Genomic DNA, 19,095 nt, shown 5'->3' with positions numbered 1-19,095 from the left:
GAACCTGGGATGCCCACAGGCGACCTGTAGAGCTGTGCCCCACTGGCAGCCTCCGTGGGGTGGAGCAGGGCCCAGAGCCCTCCTCAGCCCCAACCTCTCCCATCCTCTGTCTGGAAACTTTCTTCCTGGTAGAGCCCCGAGGGCAGGGGCAAGGCTTCTTCATCGCCCCCCCCCCCTTCTTTTCCCCTCAGTCAGCCCCCTACCATGCCCAGAACTCCAAGTGCCAGCCGACTGTGCCCCTGCAGTGCCTGCAGCCATGGCAACAGGCCCCCCCCCACCAGCTCTGCTCCTTCCTTCCCCCCCACCGCCCCCCCATCAGCCAACTGCCCCAGCTGAAACCGGAGCCGATGCATCTGTGAGCCTCATGCCCAGACCCACATTCCATTTCTGTCCTCTGTCCCCCCCAGCTCTGGCGACGACATCTCCCCCCTCCTCATGCCCCCTCCCTCCTCACTCTGTGCTGTCCCCCCTCACACACATACACTCTATCACTTAGGGTCTCCCCCCTTCTTCCCGCCCCATTCTCTGTGTCTCACCCTCTCCGACTGTCTCTCTTGGTCTCTGGGTGTGTCAATCCCTGTCTGTCTCCAGCTCCCTGTGGTGTCCTTAGTTCTCTGTGCCTTGCCCTGTCTGTGGCAGGCTCCTTCTCCATCTCTTCCCCTCTTTGTGGATCTTGCGCTCCCTTTCTCTCTCTCTCTCCCTCTCTCTCTCTCTCTCTCTCTCTCTCTGTCTTTGTCTCTGCCTCATCCTGCCTGTCTCTCTGTGTCTTTGTCTTTTTCTTCCTCCTCTGTCCCTCTCTTCTGAGTTCTCTTTTGCTGTGTTCCTTCCTCCAGCATCCTGTCCTCTGTCTCTCTCATCCCCTCCCTGCCCCATCTCCTTCTCTTTAAGCATCATTCTGCCCTGTGTCTTTTGCCCCCGTGCTCTTCCTCTTTCTCTTTCTTCCTGAATCTGGTTCCTTACTTCGTTTTGCCTTCCCTCTTCTCTTCTTCTGACTCTCTCCTCTAATTACATAGATTTCTTTCTATGAAAGAATAGAGGAAGTTGTCTTCCTCTATTTTCCATTTGGTCATTTCCCTCATGGCCCCTGGGTTGGAACAGGGATGGGCCCCCCCCCCAAGAGTCACCCCAAAGGAGTCCCCTTTCAAATAGGGGCCAGATGCGCTGGTACCTTGTTGGGCATCTATAGTTGAATCTGAGGTGGGGAAGGGAGGTTCTAAGGTCAGAGAGCCTATAGGAGATGGGGTGCCAGATGCCAAGCGTGCCAGCCTTTCCAGGCTTTAAGAGCACAGACTCCATCCATCTAGTCTACCTTCTACCAGGCCAGGCCAGGGCAGAGAGTAGTTCCAGGGGCTGAGCTGGCCCAAGAATCCCCCTGGCTGTAAGAACTCAAAGAAGAGCATGTCTGGGCCTCACCAATTCCTGGGATTGGTTTCCTCCCCTGCTATAATGATGGCTGTCTCCGACTGTGCCTCAGTTTCCCCCAGTGGCACAAGGGTACTACCCTAGCTCTATTTCTGACTTCTTTAAAGTACTTTGAGTTCCTGGAACAAAGTTAAAGTTATGCAGAACAGGGAAGGGTTAGAGTAACTTCTGCCCCCTTGCTTACCGACACCACGGGGACTCCAGCACAGAGGAATCTGTCTCAGGGTAGGGGTAGAATAAGGGTCTGGTCATCTTAAGTATGAGTAGAGGACCGTGCCCCACCCCACCACCCCACCCCCAGGACTACCAGCCCCTGCTGTCAAGCCCTCTCTCCCAGTCTGGGCAGTGGCCTCTAGCCCTCTTTCCCACTCACTGTCCCTCTTCAAGGAATGAGCTTGGAATCATGGGAAACCGGCCCTGGGTTGGGGGTGCCAGGCCTCCAGGGCCTAGCCCTTGCCTCTGGGTGTGATGGGACCTGGTCAGGCAGACAGTTCTAGGACCCTGAGGTCTGGGCACTACTCACAAGGGGCCAGGCGGGGGAGTAGGGGTGCCTGGGGGAGGCGGGTTGCACGCAAGGCATGCTGGGCCCCCTCGGTGGGTGGGTGGGGGGGAACAAAGCTGGCATCGAGGCCTCAGCTAAAATTAGCCGCTTCCCTGCGCGGGAGCGAGCATGCCTGCCAGCCGCCCAGATCGCCGCTGCCTCGGCAGGCCATCTGTCGCCACGTTTTGCTCAGTCCCCCAGGGCTCCCCCAGCTCCAGCCATCCCCAGGGGCTAGAGGGACTCTGCTCTGAGACTGTCCCTGGCCAGGGCTCTGGGCTCTGCTGCTGTCATGCTGTGTGACCTCAGGCTAGGCCTGTCCCTCTCTGGGCTCCTGGACAACAAGCAGACTCTGCACACTGACATCCCAGATACCCCAATCCTTCTAAGCACCAGATCCAGGCGCTGGTCATAGGCTGGTTTGTGGGCTGCCTCCTCCCTTAGATCTGGCCCTCTGGTCCAGTGTTTGAAGATGAGCCGAGTGGGGTTTAGGGTAAAGGTCGGGATGTATAGCAGACTCCTGTCAGTTTCCTTGGTCTTGACGCTAGGGCAGCTCTGTGGCCAACAGCACCCCAACAGCCTCCCCTTCCTCCCACCCAACTCATTATTGACCTCCAAGCAGTCTTAACAGAAACAGCTCCGGGTGGGAAACTAGGGCTGGAGACTGAGTTCAGCTGCTACGAACTTGCTCCATGGCTTGGACAAGTCTCTTACCCTCTCTCTTAGTCTATTTTCCCCCCTCAGTAAGAAGCTCCCATTTTTTGAGCACCTGCCCGCTTCATATCACATTGTCTTGTGAGGTTGACATTACCATCCCCGCTTTACAGCTGAAGAAACTGAGGTACAGAAAGCTGAGGTTCCTTGTGAGGAAGCAGTGGAGTCAGGGACCGGACTGCTGTGTCCTCCTTTCCATGGCCCCCAGTGCTCTGCTAGCTGGTCTCCAGCCTCAGCTTCTTTCTGGCCCTTCCCTCGCTGCTGCCCCTTCCCCCTCCCCAAAAGCCATAGAGACTGAGCTGCTGCTCCAAGGTCACTCAGCTTGGCCTGGGAGGAGCTCAGACTTGAACCCAGGCCCCTTGGCTCCTGGCCTCCCTCACTCTCTGGCCAGCGGGCTGGGCCTGTTCCCCGGGTGAGTCATGCCCCTGGACTTTGGCCTCCTTGTCAGGCTCTGTGGCCTGAATTTGGAGAGGGGGCCTTCATAAGGACTAGGGGCTCCGTGCAGGTCTGAAGCTCTCATCACACTCCCTCCTCAGTCCCGGGCCCTAAGGACATGGTAATAGCAGCCTCTAATCCACCTCCCCACCACCCATCTCTGAGAAGTCTTAACAGGAACAGCTAGCTCCTCAGGCCTCAGCAATAGCTGTCCCTCCACCACTCGTGCTGCCCCCTTCCTAGATCACTACATTCAATTAGAAATGGGGCAGGGGTGGCAGCTTGGGGAGGTGGCATTTCCAGGTCGTCCGTGTGGCCAGGCAGCTTCCTTCCCAGCACTCATCTACCGCAGCGCCAGGCAGACAGGTTACCCAGGAGGGAGGCCACAGCGCCTCCCCTCCTGGTGTCCAGGGACCAAGGTCACGCCCAGAGCCCTGTGCGCCTCCACCTCCTCCTGGGGCCAGTGGTGTTTATCACTGGGGCAACATGCGGCTGTGCCCGGCTCTGGCAGTGCTGGGGTGACATTCATGCCCTGTGAGCTGTGACGCCTCTGCAGGCAGAGGACAGCACACCCAGGCTGGCGACAGTGATGGGGGAGCAATGGGGGTGGGTTGTCACCTGTTCTGAAGCAGTAAGGGGGTGATATGTTGTGTGCCCCTCCAGCAGTCTGAAGGGAGGACTCATGGGGAAAGGGTGAGGTTGTGGGCAGGGGTCCTCTATACCTTCCTCACACCTGGGAGGTAAGGCTTATGTGTGTGTGTGTGTGTGTGTGTGTGTGTGAGAGAGAGAGAGAGAGAGAGAGAGAGAGGGGCTCTCTGCATTTCACATCCCATCGTGGGTGTAGGAGTGCCTGGCTGCATGTTAGTTACACCATTGTGAGGGTGACAACCTGTGTCCCTGTCTCCTGTTGTCTGGGGGTATCAGATGTGCCCATCTCACACTTTGGGCGAAGTGACAGGTTATGTACTTCGCTCATCCTGTTAGGCGGGTAGTTACCAACCCATACGCCTGTCTCTGACTGTTGGGTATGTGTGAGATGTCACCATGTGCCCATCTCATGCTGTTGTGGGGAGTGACATGTGTGATTATCTCATGCTGTTGGGAGGTTGTCAGTAACTTGGGAGCTTGTCTCTCACCCTAAAGAGACAACATGTTGCCCAGTGGTATGGGGCCCACAGTTGGCGGGGCCTTCCCGTGTAGACCACAGGACCCCAAAGGGCTGGCCAGGGGAAGCATTCAGAGCCGTGAGCACAGGGACAAGTGTGAGGGCGGGGGGGGGGGGTGTCTGAGTCCCACATGACCTGCCTTCTGACCCATGTGCCAACCCTTGGGACTATTTCCCAGAAGGAAGGACCCAGTGTTTTTCACACGATGTGGCAAGCGGCCTCTGGGGCTGGGACAGAGGTGACTGGGGAGGTGGGGCACCAGGCAGGGTTGGCGTGGGGGTCTGTGTCCCTGCAGGCGTGGGGGGACCCCAGTCCCTGCCTCTTCTGCCCCTGAAACTGTTAAACTAATTAAGGCTGTGGAGCCGCAGGATTAATCGGGGCAGCTCAGCGCGGGCCGGGAGCTCAGGTAGTCGATTAGTGCGCCGCGGAGGATATTGGATTTCTGAACCGCAAGTCAGCACTATTCGGCCTGTTATCTCGCCGAGGCTCGAGGGTCAGGAGGCGGGAGGCTCCGGCCGTGCTGGCCGCCCCCACCCAGCAGCTCTCAGCGTCCACTCCCCCTGCCCACACACCACCGGGGCCATCTCCGTGCCCTCACCCAGTCCCTCTCCGGGTGTGCCCTGCATCTCGCCCCCCTGTCACCCTCCCAGTCCCTTGACCAGTGCTGATCTCCCTTCTCTGTCCCTCCTAGTCTCACTCACACTCTGTGCCTGGGGACACCCACTCCTGGGCCTCTGACCTGTGTCTCCACCTTCCCGTCCACTGTGGCTGTCCCCCACCCTCTGAGCCCCTCCCCATCACCAGTCTCTGCCTCTCTGGCTTTTGTGTTCTTGTGTGCCTGTCACGCAGTTTCTGTCTGTCACTGCCTGTCTGTCTCTCATGTCTCTCTGTCTCAGTTTCTCTCCCTCCGTGTGTCTGTGTATCATTCTCTGTCCCTCTCTGTCTTTTCCTTTCCCTCTGGGGTTCAGACTCCCTCTCTTTCTCTCTCCCACTCCTTTTCCCTCTCTCTCTCTCTCTTCCTCTCTCTCTCTCTCTTGTGTGGTCTCGGCTGGTGTCTGCAACCAGAACAAATCTCCCCCAGCCAACACCCCCTGAACAAGGAGGCCAGAGCAGCTAATGGGAAACATGTGATTCTGCCTTGCGCCTGGAGCACCGTGAAGGGAGCCTTAGTCCCAGCTCAGCCCCCCTGCCCCCTCTCCTGCATTCCCCCCACCACACTGCCCCCCTCCCAGCATCTCCCCCAGCCTGTGCGGGCACAGTTGCAAGATCCCCAGTTATTCCCATTTCAGGGGGTGTGGGGGGAGCTGGCATTTATCAGTTGGGGAGTATCAGGTTGTGGAGGGGCTGGGAGCTCCTTAGGTCCCTCTAGCCCGCAGGGCCAGGCAGACCCCATGCAGACTTCTTACCACCCCCACCCCCCCAACCACCACCACCATATGTAGAAGAACAGGGCCAAGATGAGCTGAGCTGTGGGGGCCTGGATGGGGGACAGCCAGTCCACCCCCACTGGAGGGCTCTGGGGCCACCCAGATTTCCATCTTTTCCGCCCTCCTGGGCCTCTGGAGAGCTGCAGAGGTGGGGGCTCCCAGAGGGCTTGGGAGCTGCCGGGCTGCATTTCTGTGCCCACCCAACCACGGGGAAAGGGGGGATGGACCAGAGGAGGGAGGCTCTGGCAGGTTGGAATTCTCCTTCTCTGCCTGTGGATAAATTGTCCCTAATCCAGGCTTGGGGAGTTGTCTGGCTCCTACAGAGAGAGAGAGAGAGAGAGAGAGAGAGAGAGAAGGCAGGAGATAGGAGGGAGGAGGGAACCAGGCACACAAACACAGTGACACAGACACACACTGTTTCACAAAGGGTCTCACATGCAATGCATATGCACACAGACACGCACCGAGGAGTTACACAAAGGTACTGCACAAACACTGAGGCACTATTGTGCTGACAGGCACACCATGGCACACAGACCTTCACACACATGTTGACACTGACACATAGCTCTTTTGGCACACACATACAGTGATATGGCACAAGGACCCACTGACACACACAGAGGCACCCAATGACGAGGTTACACAACACACACGAGTGGACACACGCACCAGCGCATCCTGACCCACAGTAAAACAGACCCACGGGGACACCGTGACCAGACACACTGTCACACCATGACCCTGAAAGCCCAGAAAAAGGCAGAGGTAGGAGGGAGGTAACACTGATCCACAGTGACACCAGTGCCCGCAGTCACAGGCCTCGAGATTGGAAACCTGCAGGGACAGCAGAAGATCAGCCAAGCGCACCCCCCCCACACACACACACACATCCAGAGAGCTCTGAGACACCCCCCGCCCCACACACACACATCCAGAGAGCTCTGAGACACCCCCCGCCCCACACACACACATCCAGAGAGCTCTGAGACAGGCAGAAGCCGGTTCAGCTCCTGACACAGCGCGATGCAGAGAGCCAGGCAGAGCATGTGCACACACACAGGCACACTCAAACCCAACCACAGCTGGGGTCAGGATGCTCGCACAAAGGCGGACACACATTTCTATGTCCTCATAGGCGTGCAAACAGGCTCAGCTGGACACACAAACAAAGCTGAATAGAGCCGGATCAACACAGCCACACATATAACTGAAGATACTGAACCCAGGTACGCATCAGCCTTTCACACGTGCGCACATACGCACACACACACACACGAACACACACACACACACACACACACACACAGCTGACCACACAGACTATAACTGAGCAAACCTAGGATCCTATGCGTGTACACTCTTAAACACATATGTATACACACAGACATTTAGAAACACACAGAGGCCAAAAAGACCCAGGAGCCCACATACAGGTGTATTTACCCAGACAGCTGAACATTCACAAACGTTCATTTATACAGGCACGATCTCTACCACACATACAAATTCCCAGGCAACCAGAACCTGTAAGCAGTCCATGAGGCCTGGTTCCCAGACCCCCTCTGGGCTCCAGTACAGACCTCGGGGAGGCAGACAAATGGGCAGGAAGCAGGAGGGTGGTGAGAAGGGCCATGGTTATTAAAGAAAACAAGAGACCTAACCAAGTTGCTGATGGAGAAGAGTACACGCCAGCTGCATATACACCCCGCGTGGAAATCTGCATTCACCATCGCTTTGAACAGCAATTCTCACACCTGCATTATAAGTAAGCTGTTAGCATATACAGTCTCCCCAAAGCATTCCTCCCCATTCATAAGATCTCCCCATTTTGTAGATGAGAAAACCAAGAGCCAGAGAGGGTAATTGACTTGTCCGTGATCATATGGTGAGGGTTGAGCCAAGGGACTGTGACTCCCGATGGTCAGGTTCTTTCCACCGTAGCATGTGTGTTCATGTTCATGCATGTGGGTACCTACATATACAATGATACTGTTTCCCAGTAGGAACCTGGGGTTTCAAGAGACAGGCTTGCGGTTCCCCAGTGAAATGAGATTGTACCTGATTTCACTTTTTGCAAGAGTAGACCCCATCCAGGACAGCCTCCTGGTCCCTCTAGCTGGCTCATCTTGTGACTGTGCTCATGCCTGGGGTGTTGTGTTTGCGTCCACAGATGGGAGCTTGCCTACCTGTCTACCCATTGGCCTGGACCCCAGAGCCTGCCCAGCTAAGTGCGTGCAGAGGGCCCCGGTTTCGGGGCAACTCTCAGGCTGCCCCAGGGACTACCCTGGAATCACTGGTGAAGACAGGCCTTTCCTGCTGAGTCGGACCTTGTCTGCATAGCCTGCTCAGGTAACAGTGTACAGGGAAGCCAGGTCTTTGCCTGGGCCACCACCAGGAAGTGGGGATCAGGGGGGACTTATTTCCCAGTTTTAGCAGGAATTCCACCCCCCACCCCCCAGCTTAGGCCAAAAAGAGGCCCTGGATAGAATCAAAATATATTAATTAACCCAACTTACTCAAAACTCCCCCACTATCCAGAAAGGGCAACTGAGGCCCGTGGACATACAGCAAGTCCCCACGAGTCCTGCCTCCTAGTCCGGGGACTCTTCCCGACACTTTGTTGACGGGAGACAACTGGGAAGAGAAAGGGGTTGTGACAATGACCAGAACGCAGGGCAGAGATGGAAACCAGAGTGCCTGATGTATGCAGCTGAACTCCCCCCACCCCCCAACCCTACTGGAGTTTGTGGAAGCAGAGAGCTGGGAGGCCAAGGTGAGGTGCTGGGAGGACCGGGTCGTTCAAGTATGCTAGGTTACCCTCATAAGATGAGGTGGGGTGGGGGTACTGCCTGACTCCCTGCTTCTGGCCCAGTTTAGCCCACCCAGGCTCTAGAGCCACAGAGGCCAGGTGGGGCTGCCCTGCCCTGCAGAGGCAACTCCCTGAACTGACACATGAAGCCTCCGGGGTTCCAGGAAGCTCCCTAGAGCCCAGCCTGCCTGGGGACTCCACCCAACTTCCAAAAGAGCATTCCTGGGGCCTGAGGTCTGGGGGTGGGGCCTCCTGGGATGGTAAGGGTGGGAGGTGTGGCTATGGGAGGATGCAGGGCTGTGTGTACCCAACTGTAAATGCACAGGGCGTCTTGTGTGCCAGCACTCAGGCTGTGTGCAAACAGGTGTGTGTAGGGCTCTGTCCTTAGGTACACAGGGTTCTGTATACAGGAGTTAAATAAGTGGACGGGGCTAAGGGACGTTCGAGGGCTCGGTATGTACTACATTGGAGAGGTGAGTGTGCAGGATCCAGAGTGTATACTGGGTAGCTGCGGGGATGCTGCAGTGTTGTGTGGACCACACTGGATGGTGTATGTGTGCCGGGTGCTGGAGGGGTGTCTAGACAAGAGTCTGACACACTGGGGTGATAATGCGGGCACACTGGGATGGTGTGGAATGTGCACACAGGATCTCTCCGCATGTCCCTGGGGAAGCTTGTGTTCAGGGTTCTGGGTGTACACTTGAGGGTGGTGTGTGCATGTGGCTCCATTTGTGCTTTGGTGGTGGGCTGGGCAGGCCTTCAGCTGAGCCGGGCTCAGCAGTGCCCAGCCTTGTGGCCAAATCGCTGAAGTCACTTCCTTTCCAGCAGCAACTTTCCAGGAGGAGGAGTTCTTCAGACCTGGGCGGGGAGGGGGGGGGGGTGGAACAAGGAGCTCTCAGGGGAAGGAGGTGGGCGGGGGTGAGAGGCTGTGGGGAGGGCCTGGTGGGGCTGGAGGAGGGGTGTCCTCCGGGAGACCGAAGGAAAGACTAGGACAGGAGTCTGGAAGGGCCAAGGGCAGGAGGGGATGGGGGTGGAGCAGGGCGGGAAGCACAGTCCCTGGGTGACCTGGAGGGAGGAAGGGAGGGCCGCCCGGCAGGGTGACCCTCAGGTTCAGCCAGAGCTGGCGGTGGTGCCCGCAACACCTGGCACCCAGGGCAGGGGGCTGGCAGGGGGCGGAGTCTAGGGAAGACCTGCTTGCCAGGTGCCCTGCTCTGGGCAGGAAGGGGGTGGGCGAGGGCTGCACAAAGGAGCTCTGTGTGGCTGGGGGTAGGGTGGGGTGGGGTGTGCTATACCGTGGGGGGGCCCTGATGACTCCAGGAGGCCAGGCAGGACTTGCTTCCCCTTGGGGGCATCAGTGGCTCTAAGGGGACACCTAGTGGCAAGGGAGGGTAGTGCATTTGGATGACTGAGGTGGGAGGGGGTAGAGTAGAAGGCAAAAATTAGAACTGGTGATGAGGATTGGGACTGTTGGAGTAGGCTGCAGGGGAGGGGGCTCACTCTCTGGACAGTGTAGAAGTTTGTATCAGAGGAGCTCAACAAACCTAAATTCAGACTCCAGCCCTTCCATGTCCTGGCTGTTTATCCTCAAGGGCATTACTTAACCTCTCTGTGCCTTTATTTAAATGCCAAATAAGTGATGGCTGCCATTATTATTTTCATCATTATTCTTCTTAGTAGGATTTTGGGCTGGAGTCTGGTAGGAAGAGAATCTTTAGGCACCGTTGGGTGGGTGGGAGGGGCTAAAGGAGATTGAGAGGGGGCTGCATATCCTGGGGGATAAAGGCCCCAAGGGAGGTGATGGGGAAGGGCCCACAGCAGTAGTAATAGCCCCTTTGATACAATGTTTTCCCTCTGAGGACATCCCTGGGCCTTCAATCCAGGCTGGGAGGGAAATGGTGTTGGGGGGGTGGGGGAGGAGTGTGCCGGCTGGAGAGAGGGTCATGAGGCCGGAAGTGAGAGCTGGGGCTGGCAGCCTGGCTCCCCTGGGGAGGCTGTGGGTGGGGGAGGGGGAGGCGGGCTGGGGAAGGGGTGGGGTGGTCACAGCCGCAGCGGGGGAGGGTGGGGCTGGGGACTCAAGGATGTGGGCTGGCGCTTCCCGGCACTGTGCACAGCAGGTTGGGGCCCCCAGCCCCCCTCCCAGCCTGTTGGTGTCCCCACGGGCAGGCTCAGACACACTGACCCAGAAGCAGACTGTCAGACAGAAGGACCCTTTTGACTTTGTTCACAGACATGGGATAGGTGGTGCCCTTGGGAGGGGTCCAAGAAAATGGCTGCCTGGGTGTGGTGAGGAGGGGAGCCAGCTGCTTCCCTCAGATCCTGGAGGCTGCAAGAGAGAGCAGTGGACAGAGTCAGGAGGTCTGGCAGGAGGACATGCCCAAAGGTCCTCACGGGTGGGTGGAACAGAAGCAACCACTGGAGAGGAGGTTTTCTCTTTTGCCAAGATCACACCCTTGGGCCCCAAGTGGGAGGTCTCCAGAGCAGGGAGGTTTGGTGAGCCCCACCCTCAGGAAGGGAGACATCTCAAAGACTCTCAGGGAGCCATGGGTCAACCATACTGTTGGAAATAGGACTTGGAGATTCCACAGTCTGAGCCCCTTCCCTCCTTTGTGAGGTTCTTACCCACAATCCTGCCTTCAAGACCAACAGTTGAGAGAGCCTGGCCCGGGAGGGGCCAGTCCACAGTCTACCACCAGTCATGGGAGAGAGTAGGACCCTGAGTGATGGAGTAGGCAGGGCAGGGAGGCGCAGCTGTGGCCTGGGAATTGCAAAGAGAAAAGGGACGGTGGACAGAGGGATGTTTTCTGTCTGGCTGGATAGGCAACAGAAGGGCTCTCTCCGTGCTCTTTTGTGGCCTTGGGCAAAGTCCCTTTCCCTCTTTGGATCTCAGTTTCCTCATCTGTAAAATGGGAAGAGCACAAGGTGGCACTAGAACAGTGTACCCATGGGGGAGCTGATTAAAAATACAGATTCCCAGATGTCCCTTCAGATCCGTGAGTCAGACTCCCCTGGACCAGGGCCTGGGTATCTGGAATGTTACACAGCTCCCCAGGCCCAGGGTTTGGAAGCCAAATGGCTTGGCGATTTTAAGGTTCCTCCCAGCCTTAAATTAGACCACAGCTCTAGAAGAAGGAGTGGCTGGAGGAAAGTTGCAGGAGCTTGGAGGGGAAGGAGACTTCGGACTTCGGGCAGAATTAGGAATCCTGCCACTTAAGCAGCTATGTGACATCAGGCAAGTTCTGCAACCACCACTCTGAGCCTGTTTCCTCTGTAACACAGGGATCGTAAACCATGGCTCCTGGGTTGCTGGGAAGATTCCATGGGTCATATGTGTGGAAGTGCTTTGTAGATTGCAAATCGCTGCCCACCGCAGGGGAGCGAAAGAATGTTCCTTTCCACACCATCCTGTCCCTGAGTTGGCTCTGCAGTGTTCCCGTGGGATGATAGCACTGGGCAGCAGCTGGTAGGAGTCTACGTGTGTCTGTGGGGGATCGACCCACGGGATCAGGTCAGAGCCAAACACCAAGGAGTGATCGGGGTCCAACTTTTAAGACCCTTCCCGTGGTCAGGGCCCTGAGTCTTCAGGCTCCCTTGGGAGTCAGACATGCCTGGATTTAAATCCCAGCTCTGCCCTGACCAGCTCAGGGAGTCAGTCAGTAAATATTTACGTAGCATCCAAAGCCCAGGCCCTGAGGTCAGGGGATACCGTGGTAAACAAGACGGATACAGTCCCTGCCCGTGAAGGGCCCACGCTCTGGGGGGAGACAACACCAAAAAGCCAGTCATACAAGTAATTGTTTGCAGTTGTGATAAATACTGTGAAGGGGATGTGGAGACAACTCTGAGAGTAGGTAGCAGGGGCCAGACTGTGGCCAGAGGTGCGTGGGGCCGGTGGAGGGTCAGAGAGTGTCTGTCTGATAAAGGTGAGAGAGGGGTCAGACAATGGCCCTTTCCACATTCTTGTCTCTCGCCCTCACTCCGCACCCTTCCTGGGTTCCACTTTTGGTCTGGAGAGGGGCGAGAGAGAACTACATGGAAAAAGGCCGGGCTCATTGCTCTGTGTACCTCGTTCATTCATTCATAAGAAATAGTAAATATTTTCTGAAGCATGCCTGTGGGCCACGTGCTGATCCGGGTGTTGGATTGGAAGTGCCTTCGTGGTTCTCACCACCTTCCAGTAGATGGTTTCCTCACCTGTAAAAGAGGGGATGATAATCACACTGATCTCAGGTTTGCAGGGGGCTTAGATGAGATCACCCACAAAAAGTGCTTGTTAGCCCATCGTCTGGCAGCAGAGAAAGTATCCCCAGAGTGTGAGCTTTTATTGTTGTTGACTCCCTGGTATGATTGTTAAACCTCTGACCTGAGGCACTCTTCGCTTTTTCTTTGCAGCTCTTATCCCAGTAATAATTAAATCAGTTATGATTATGTGATCACTGTTTGTCTACCCGGTCTTTGTGCAAAGTAGGCACTCCATAAATAATGAGTATATGAATGAATGATGTGACTTCATCTCTGAGCCTCCATTTCTTCATCTGCAAAATGGGGTTATTAATAGCCCCTACCTCACAGGATTTGTATGAAGAATTAAATGAAACGATGCCTGGACAGCTTCCAGCCCAGCGCCTGGCGCGCAGTAGGTGCTCACTAAACCTGAGCTGCGGTGGTCCTTTCCAGGCGCTGTCCACGCCCCGAGGCCTGGGCTCAGGCCGAAGCTGCTCCCCAGCACCCCCAGTTGACAGCCAGCAACCGGCAGAGCCCCCAGGCACGGGGGCCCTCTCTCTCCCAGGTCAGCCGGGTGTGTGCACTGGAGGGAGCACCGAGGGAGCCAGGGGTGGTGTGCGAAGACTGGGCCAGCGGGCAGCGGTTGGGCTGTGGCCACCAGACCATTCAGATCCTCTGTTGCCTGTCTTGTTGTCCACAGAGATCTCCAGTGTGACAGCCCAGGCGGCAGAGCCGAGGGTGAGTGGCCAGGCTTCTCCTGGAGTCCTGAGGATGGGGGCAAGAGGGAAGAGGTCATGCCCTTGATAGGATTTCCTGGCCCTCTGCGTAAGTTTGATCTGGAGTGGCCGCCCCAGTCTGCCGATGGGCTTCCCTCTCAAAGGCAGGCATCCTCTTCTCCCTGAGCCCATAGCCGGCATCTGGAAGTGGGTGAGCTGTCACTCGGTAGAACTGGGACCCCTGAGGGGTTCATGGTGCATGGGGTAGTTTGGGAAGGGCTGGGAGTCAACGGGACGTTGGGCTTGAAGGGACTCATGGGAGAGGTGCAGGGGTTCACTGAGGACGTGGGAAGCTGAGAAGGTCTTGGGCATCGAGTGAGGGCTCTCTTGCCTGTCCTGCCCGGCAGGTCTTGGTCCCGGCTTCTCGCACCCTCATGTCAGCCCCGGCCCCGCCCGGCGGCCCGCGGAGGACAAGGTCAGGATGCGTGTGAAGCCCCAGGGCCTGGTGGTGACTTCCAGTGCCGTGTGCAGCTCTCCTGACTACCTCCGGGAGCCCAAGTACTACCCCGGCGGCCCCCCTACCCCACGGCCCTTGCTTCCTACCCGGCCCCCTGCCAGCCCACCCGACAAGGCCTTCGCCCACACCTTCTCCGAGAACCCACGCCCACCCCCACGCCGGGACCCCAGCACCCGGCGCCCACCAGTCCTTGCCAAGGGGGACGACCCGCTGCCCCCAAGGGCGGCCCGTCCCGTCTCACAGGCCCGCTGCCCCACACCCGCGGGAGACGGCAACAGCTCCCGACGTCGCTGGGACAACGGGCGGGTGAACCTGCGTCCAGTGGTGCAGCTGATTGACATCATGAAGGACCTGACGCGACTCTCCCAAGACCTGCAGCATAGCGGTGTGCACCTGGACTGCGGTGGCCTCCGACTCAGCCGCCCGCCTGCCCCGCCCCCTGGTGACCTTCAGTACAGCTTCTTCTCCTCACCCAGCCTGGCCAACAGCATCCGCAGCCCTGAGGAGCGGGCCACCCCCCATGCTAAGTCCGAGAGGCCCAGCCACCCACTCTATGAGCCTGAGCCCGAGCCTAGGGACAGCCCCCAGCCTGGTCAAGGCCATAGTCCCGGAGCCACGGCCGCGGCCACCGGTCTGCCCCCAGAGCCTGAGCCAGACGGCCCTGATTACTCAGAACTTGCTGACGCCGACATCCTTAGCGAGCTGGCCTCCCTAACTTGCCCCGAGGCCCAGCTGCTGGAGGCCCAGGCCCTCGAGCCACCATCTCCTGAGCCAGAGCCTCAGCTCCTGGATCCCCAGCCCCGCTTCCTGGACCCACAGGCTCTAGAGCCGCTCGGGGAAGCTTTGGAGCTGCCACCCCTGCAACCTCTTGCTGATCCTCTGGGGCTGCCAGGCCTGGCTCTCCAGGCCCTGGATACCCTGCCCGACTCCCTGGAGTCGCAGCTGCTTGACCCTCAGGCACTTGACCCCCTGCCCAAGTTGCTTGATGTCCCTGGCCGCCGTCTGGAGCCTCAGCAGCCCCTGGGGCCCTGCCCACTGGCTGAGCCCTTGCGCCTGGACTTGTGCTCACCCCACGGCCCCCATGGGCCCGAGGGTCACCCCAAGTACGCCTTGCGGCGCACTGATAGGCCAAAGATCCTGTGTCGCCGGCGGAAAGCTGGACGGGGACGCAAGGCAGACGCTGGACCAGAGGGCCGCCTGCTGCCCCTGCCTATGCCCACAGGGCTGGCAGCTGCCCTGGCCGAGCCCCCGCCGCCGCCGCCTCCACCACCTCCTGCCCTGCCGGGCCCAGGCCCAGTCCCAGAGCTGGAGCCAGAATCTTCCCAGACTCCAGTAGCCCCTACCCGCAAAGGCAAGTGCCGGGGTGTGCGGCGCATGGTGGTGAAGATGGCCAAAATCCCTGTATCACTGGGGCGGCGGAACAAGACCACATACAAGGTGTCATCCTTGAGCAGCAGCCTCAGTGTGGAGGGCAAGGAGCTGGGCCTGCGCGTGTCAGCCGAGCCCACCCCGCTGCTGAAGATGAAGAACAATGGACGGAATGTGGTGGTGGTCTTCCCGCCCGGGGAGATGCCCATTATTCTTAAGCGTAAACGCGGCCGCCCTCCTAAGAACCTGCTTCTGGGTCCCGGCAAGCCCAAGGAGCCAGCGGTGGTAGCGGCTGAAGCGGCCACCGTGGCAGCGGCCACCATGGCCATGCCAGAGGTGAAGAAACGGCGGCGGCGGAAGCAGAAGCTGGCATCTCCCCAGCCATCCTACGCAGCAGACGCCAATGACAGTAAGGCCGAGTACTCTGACGTCCTCGCCAAGCTGGCCTTCCTGAACCGCCAGAGCCAGTGCGCTGGGCGGTGCTCACCCCCCCGCTGCTGGACACCCAGCGAGCCCGAGTCGGTACACCAGGCACCCGACACCCAGAGCATCTCCCACTTCCTGCACCGTGTGCAGGGCTTCCGACGGCGTGGTGGTAAAGCAGGCGGTTTTGGTGGCCGGGGTGGGGGCCATGCAGCCAAGGCAGCCCGATGCTCCTTCAGTGACTTCTTCGAGGGCATCGGCAAGAAAAAGAAAGTGGTGGCAGTGACAGCTGCTGGCGTTGGGGGTCCCAGCCTCACCGAATTGGGGCACCCACGCAAACGGGGCCGGGGGGAGGTGGACGCCATGACCGGGAAGCCCAAGCGCAAGAGGCGGTCCCGGAAGAACGGGACTCTGTTCCCAGAACAGGTGCCTAGTGGCCCAGGCTTTGGGGAGGCAGGCGCCGAGTGGGCCGGGGACAAGGGTGGCGGCTGGGCCCCTCACCATGGGCACCCAGGCGGGCAAGCCGGCCGAAACTGTGGGTTCCAGGGGACCGAGGCCCAGGCCTTTGCCTCCACTGGACTAGAGAGCGGGGCTTCAGGCCGCGGCAGCTACTACAGCACAGGTGCACCTGCGGGTCAGACCGAGCTCAGCCAGGAGCGCCAAAACCTCTTCACCGGCTATTTTCGCTCACTGCTCGATTCGGATGACTCCTCCGACCTCTTAGACTTTGCCCTCTCAGCCTCTCGCCCCGAGTCCCGGAAGGCATCAGGCACCTACGCAGGGCCCCCCACCAGCACCCTGCCCTCCCAGCGGGGCCTGGCCACCTTCCCCAGCCGGGGAGCCAAGGCCAGCCCAGTGGCTGTGGGCAGCAGCGGGGCTGGTGCGGACCCCTCCTTCCAGCCCGTCTTGCCCTCTCGCCAGACCTTCCCACCAGGCCGGGCAGCGAGCTATGGGATAACTCCGGCCACTTCAGACTGCCGGGCAGCCGAGACCTTCCCGAAACTGGCTCCCCCACCTTCAGCTGTGGCCCGCTCACCTACCACCCACCCACCCACCAACACCTACCCACCCCAATATGGCGGCTACGGGGCCGGACAAAGCGTTTTTGCCCCGGCTAAGCCCTTTACGGGCCAGGACTGTGCTAACAGCAAGGACTGCAGCTTCGCCTACGGCAGCGGCAACAGCCTGCCTGCCTCTCCCAGCAGCGCCCACAGCGCCGGCTACGCCCCACCGCCTACTGGTGGCCCCTGCCTGCCACCCAGCAAGGCCTCCTTCTTCAACAGCTCTGAGGGGGCCCCCTTCTCTGGCTCAGCCCCCACACCCCTGCGCTGTGACAGCCGGGCCAGCACCGTCTCACCCGGCGGCTACATGGTACCCAAGGGCACCACCGCCTCTGCCACCTCTGCTGCCTCTGCCGCCTCCTCCTCCTCCTCCTCCTTCCAGCCCTCGCCTGAAAACTGTCGGCAGTTTGCGGGGGCTTCTCAGTGGCCTTTCCGGCAGGGCTATGGAGGCCTGGACTGGGCCTCGGAGGCCTTCAGTCAGCTCTACAATCCCGGTTTCGACTGCCACGTCAGCGAGCCCAACGTGATCCTGGACATCTCCAACTACACGCCGCAGAAGGTGAAGCAGCAGACGGCCGTGTCCGAGACCTTCTCCGAGTCATCCTCCGACAGCACCCAGTTCAATCAACCGGTCGGCGGCGGTTTTCGGCGTGCCAACAGCGAGGCCTCGAGCAGCGAGGGCCAGTCGAGCCTGTCCAGCCTGGAGAAACTAATGATGGACTGGAATGAGGCGTCCTCTGCCCCCGGCTACAACTGGAACCAGAGCGTCCTCTTCCAGAGCAGCTCCAAGCCGGGCCGTGGACGGCGGAAGAAGGTGGACCTGTTCGAGGCCTCACATCTGGGCTTTCCATCGTCCGCCTCGGCCACTGCCTCAGGCTACCCGTCCAAACGGAGCACCGGGCCCCGGCAACCACGAGGTGGACGGGGTGGTGGGGCCTGCTCAGCCAAGAAGGAGCGAGGCGGTGCAGCAGCCAAAGCCAAGTTCATCCCCAAGCCGCAGCCAGTCAACCCCCTGTTCCAGGACAGCCCGGACCTCGGCCTGGACTACTACAGTGGAGACAGCAGCATGTCGCCACTGCCGTCCCAGTCAAGGGCCTTTGGTGTGGGTGAGCGAGACCCTTGTGACTTCATGGGACCCTACTCCATGAACCCGTCCACCCCTTCTGACGGCACCTTCGGCCAAGGCTTCCACTGCGACTCGCCCAGCCTGGGTGCTCCTGAGTTAGACGGCAAGCATTTCCCGCCTCTGGCCCACCCACCCACGGTGTTTGATGCTGGCCTGCAGAAGGCGTACTCACCCACCTGCTCACCCACACTGGGCTTCAAGGAGGAGCTGCGGCCGCCACCCACAAAGCTGGCTGCCTGCGAGCCCCTCAAGCATGGGCTCCAGGGGGCCAGCCTGGGCCACGCAGCTGCAGCCCAGGCCCATCTTAGCTGTCGGGACCTGCCACTGGGCCAGCCCCACTATGACTCCCCCAGCTGCAAGGGCACAGCTTACTGGTACCCGCCAGGCTCAGCTGCCCGCAGCCCGCCCTATGAAGGGAAGGTGGGTACGGGGCTGCTGGCTGACTTCCTGGGCAGGACGGAGGCCGCGTGCCTCAGTGCCCCACACCTGGCTAGCCCGCCGGCCACGCCCAAGGCCGACAAGGAGCCACTGGAGATGGCCCGGCCGCCTGGCCCACCCCGTGGCCCCGCTGCTGCCGCTGCTGGCTATGGCTGCCCACTCCTTAGTGACTTGACCCTGTCCCCTGTGCCGAGGGACTCGCTGCTGCCCCTGCAGGATACCGCCTACAGGTATCCAGGCTTTATGCCGCAGGCGCATCCCGGCCTGGGTGGGGGCCCCAAGAGCGGCTTCCTGGGGCCCATGGCGGAACCTCACCCTGAGGACACATTCACCGTCACCTCCCTGTAGTGCCAACTGAAGTGCCGACTGGACCTCGAGGTTTTGTTCCTGGGTGAGTCTGGGGATGCGGGTGGAGTGGGCGGAGGCCTGGGGGGTGGGAAGGATGAGGACGTTAGAGCTTGGACAAGGGGAAGAGGTGCAGTGATGAGCAGGAAGGATTTAAGGACAAGCTCAGGGACCCGATAATAGGAAGTTGGGATTCAGGAAGGAGTCTGGGATTAGGTGTTGGGGACGGTCTTCAGGAAGAGATGGGGTGCTTGGGTGGGGAACCCAGCATGAGGCTTGGACGTTGAGTTACTGAAATGGTTGGAGAACCCTGGACTGGATGCGGCCATCTGGTTTGGTTCATCAAATGTTTATCTTCCTTGTCCA

General features: G+C 59.4%; 1 protein-coding gene across 8 annotated transcripts in view; it reads left to right on the top strand.

The window, feature by feature from the left end:
* AHDC1 (AT-hook DNA binding motif containing 1) overlaps positions 1 to 19,095 on the top strand; it is a 65,010-nt gene that overhangs the window by 35,070 nt on the left and 10,845 nt on the right. For 4 of the 8 annotated variants that reach the window (XM_042995779.1, XM_042995778.1, XM_042995780.1 and 1 more), the window contains 4 exons: positions 7,876 to 8,054; positions 13,189 to 13,300; positions 13,436 to 13,473; positions 13,859 to 18,775. In XM_042995779.1, coding sequence (XP_042851713.1) covers positions 13,933 to 18,732 — 4,800 coding nt within the window. In that variant the 5' untranslated portion in view covers positions 7,876 to 8,054; positions 13,189 to 13,300; positions 13,436 to 13,473; positions 13,859 to 13,932 and the 3' untranslated portion in view covers positions 18,733 to 18,775. Of the gene's footprint in view, positions 1 to 7,094; positions 7,471 to 7,875; positions 8,055 to 13,069; positions 13,301 to 13,435; positions 13,474 to 13,858; positions 18,776 to 19,095 lie in introns of those variants that run through there. The other 4 variants (XM_042995785.1, XM_042995782.1, XM_042995781.1 and 1 more) reach the window with 4 other exon arrangements.

Source organism: Panthera tigris, chromosome C1 (genome assembly GCF_018350195.1).
Source record: "Panthera tigris isolate Pti1 chromosome C1, P.tigris_Pti1_mat1.1, whole genome shotgun sequence".
In the NCBI taxonomy this organism is placed as follows: Eukaryota; Metazoa; Chordata; class Mammalia; order Carnivora; family Felidae; genus Panthera; species Panthera tigris.
This window is presented reverse-complemented; position numbering and strand designations above follow the sequence as displayed.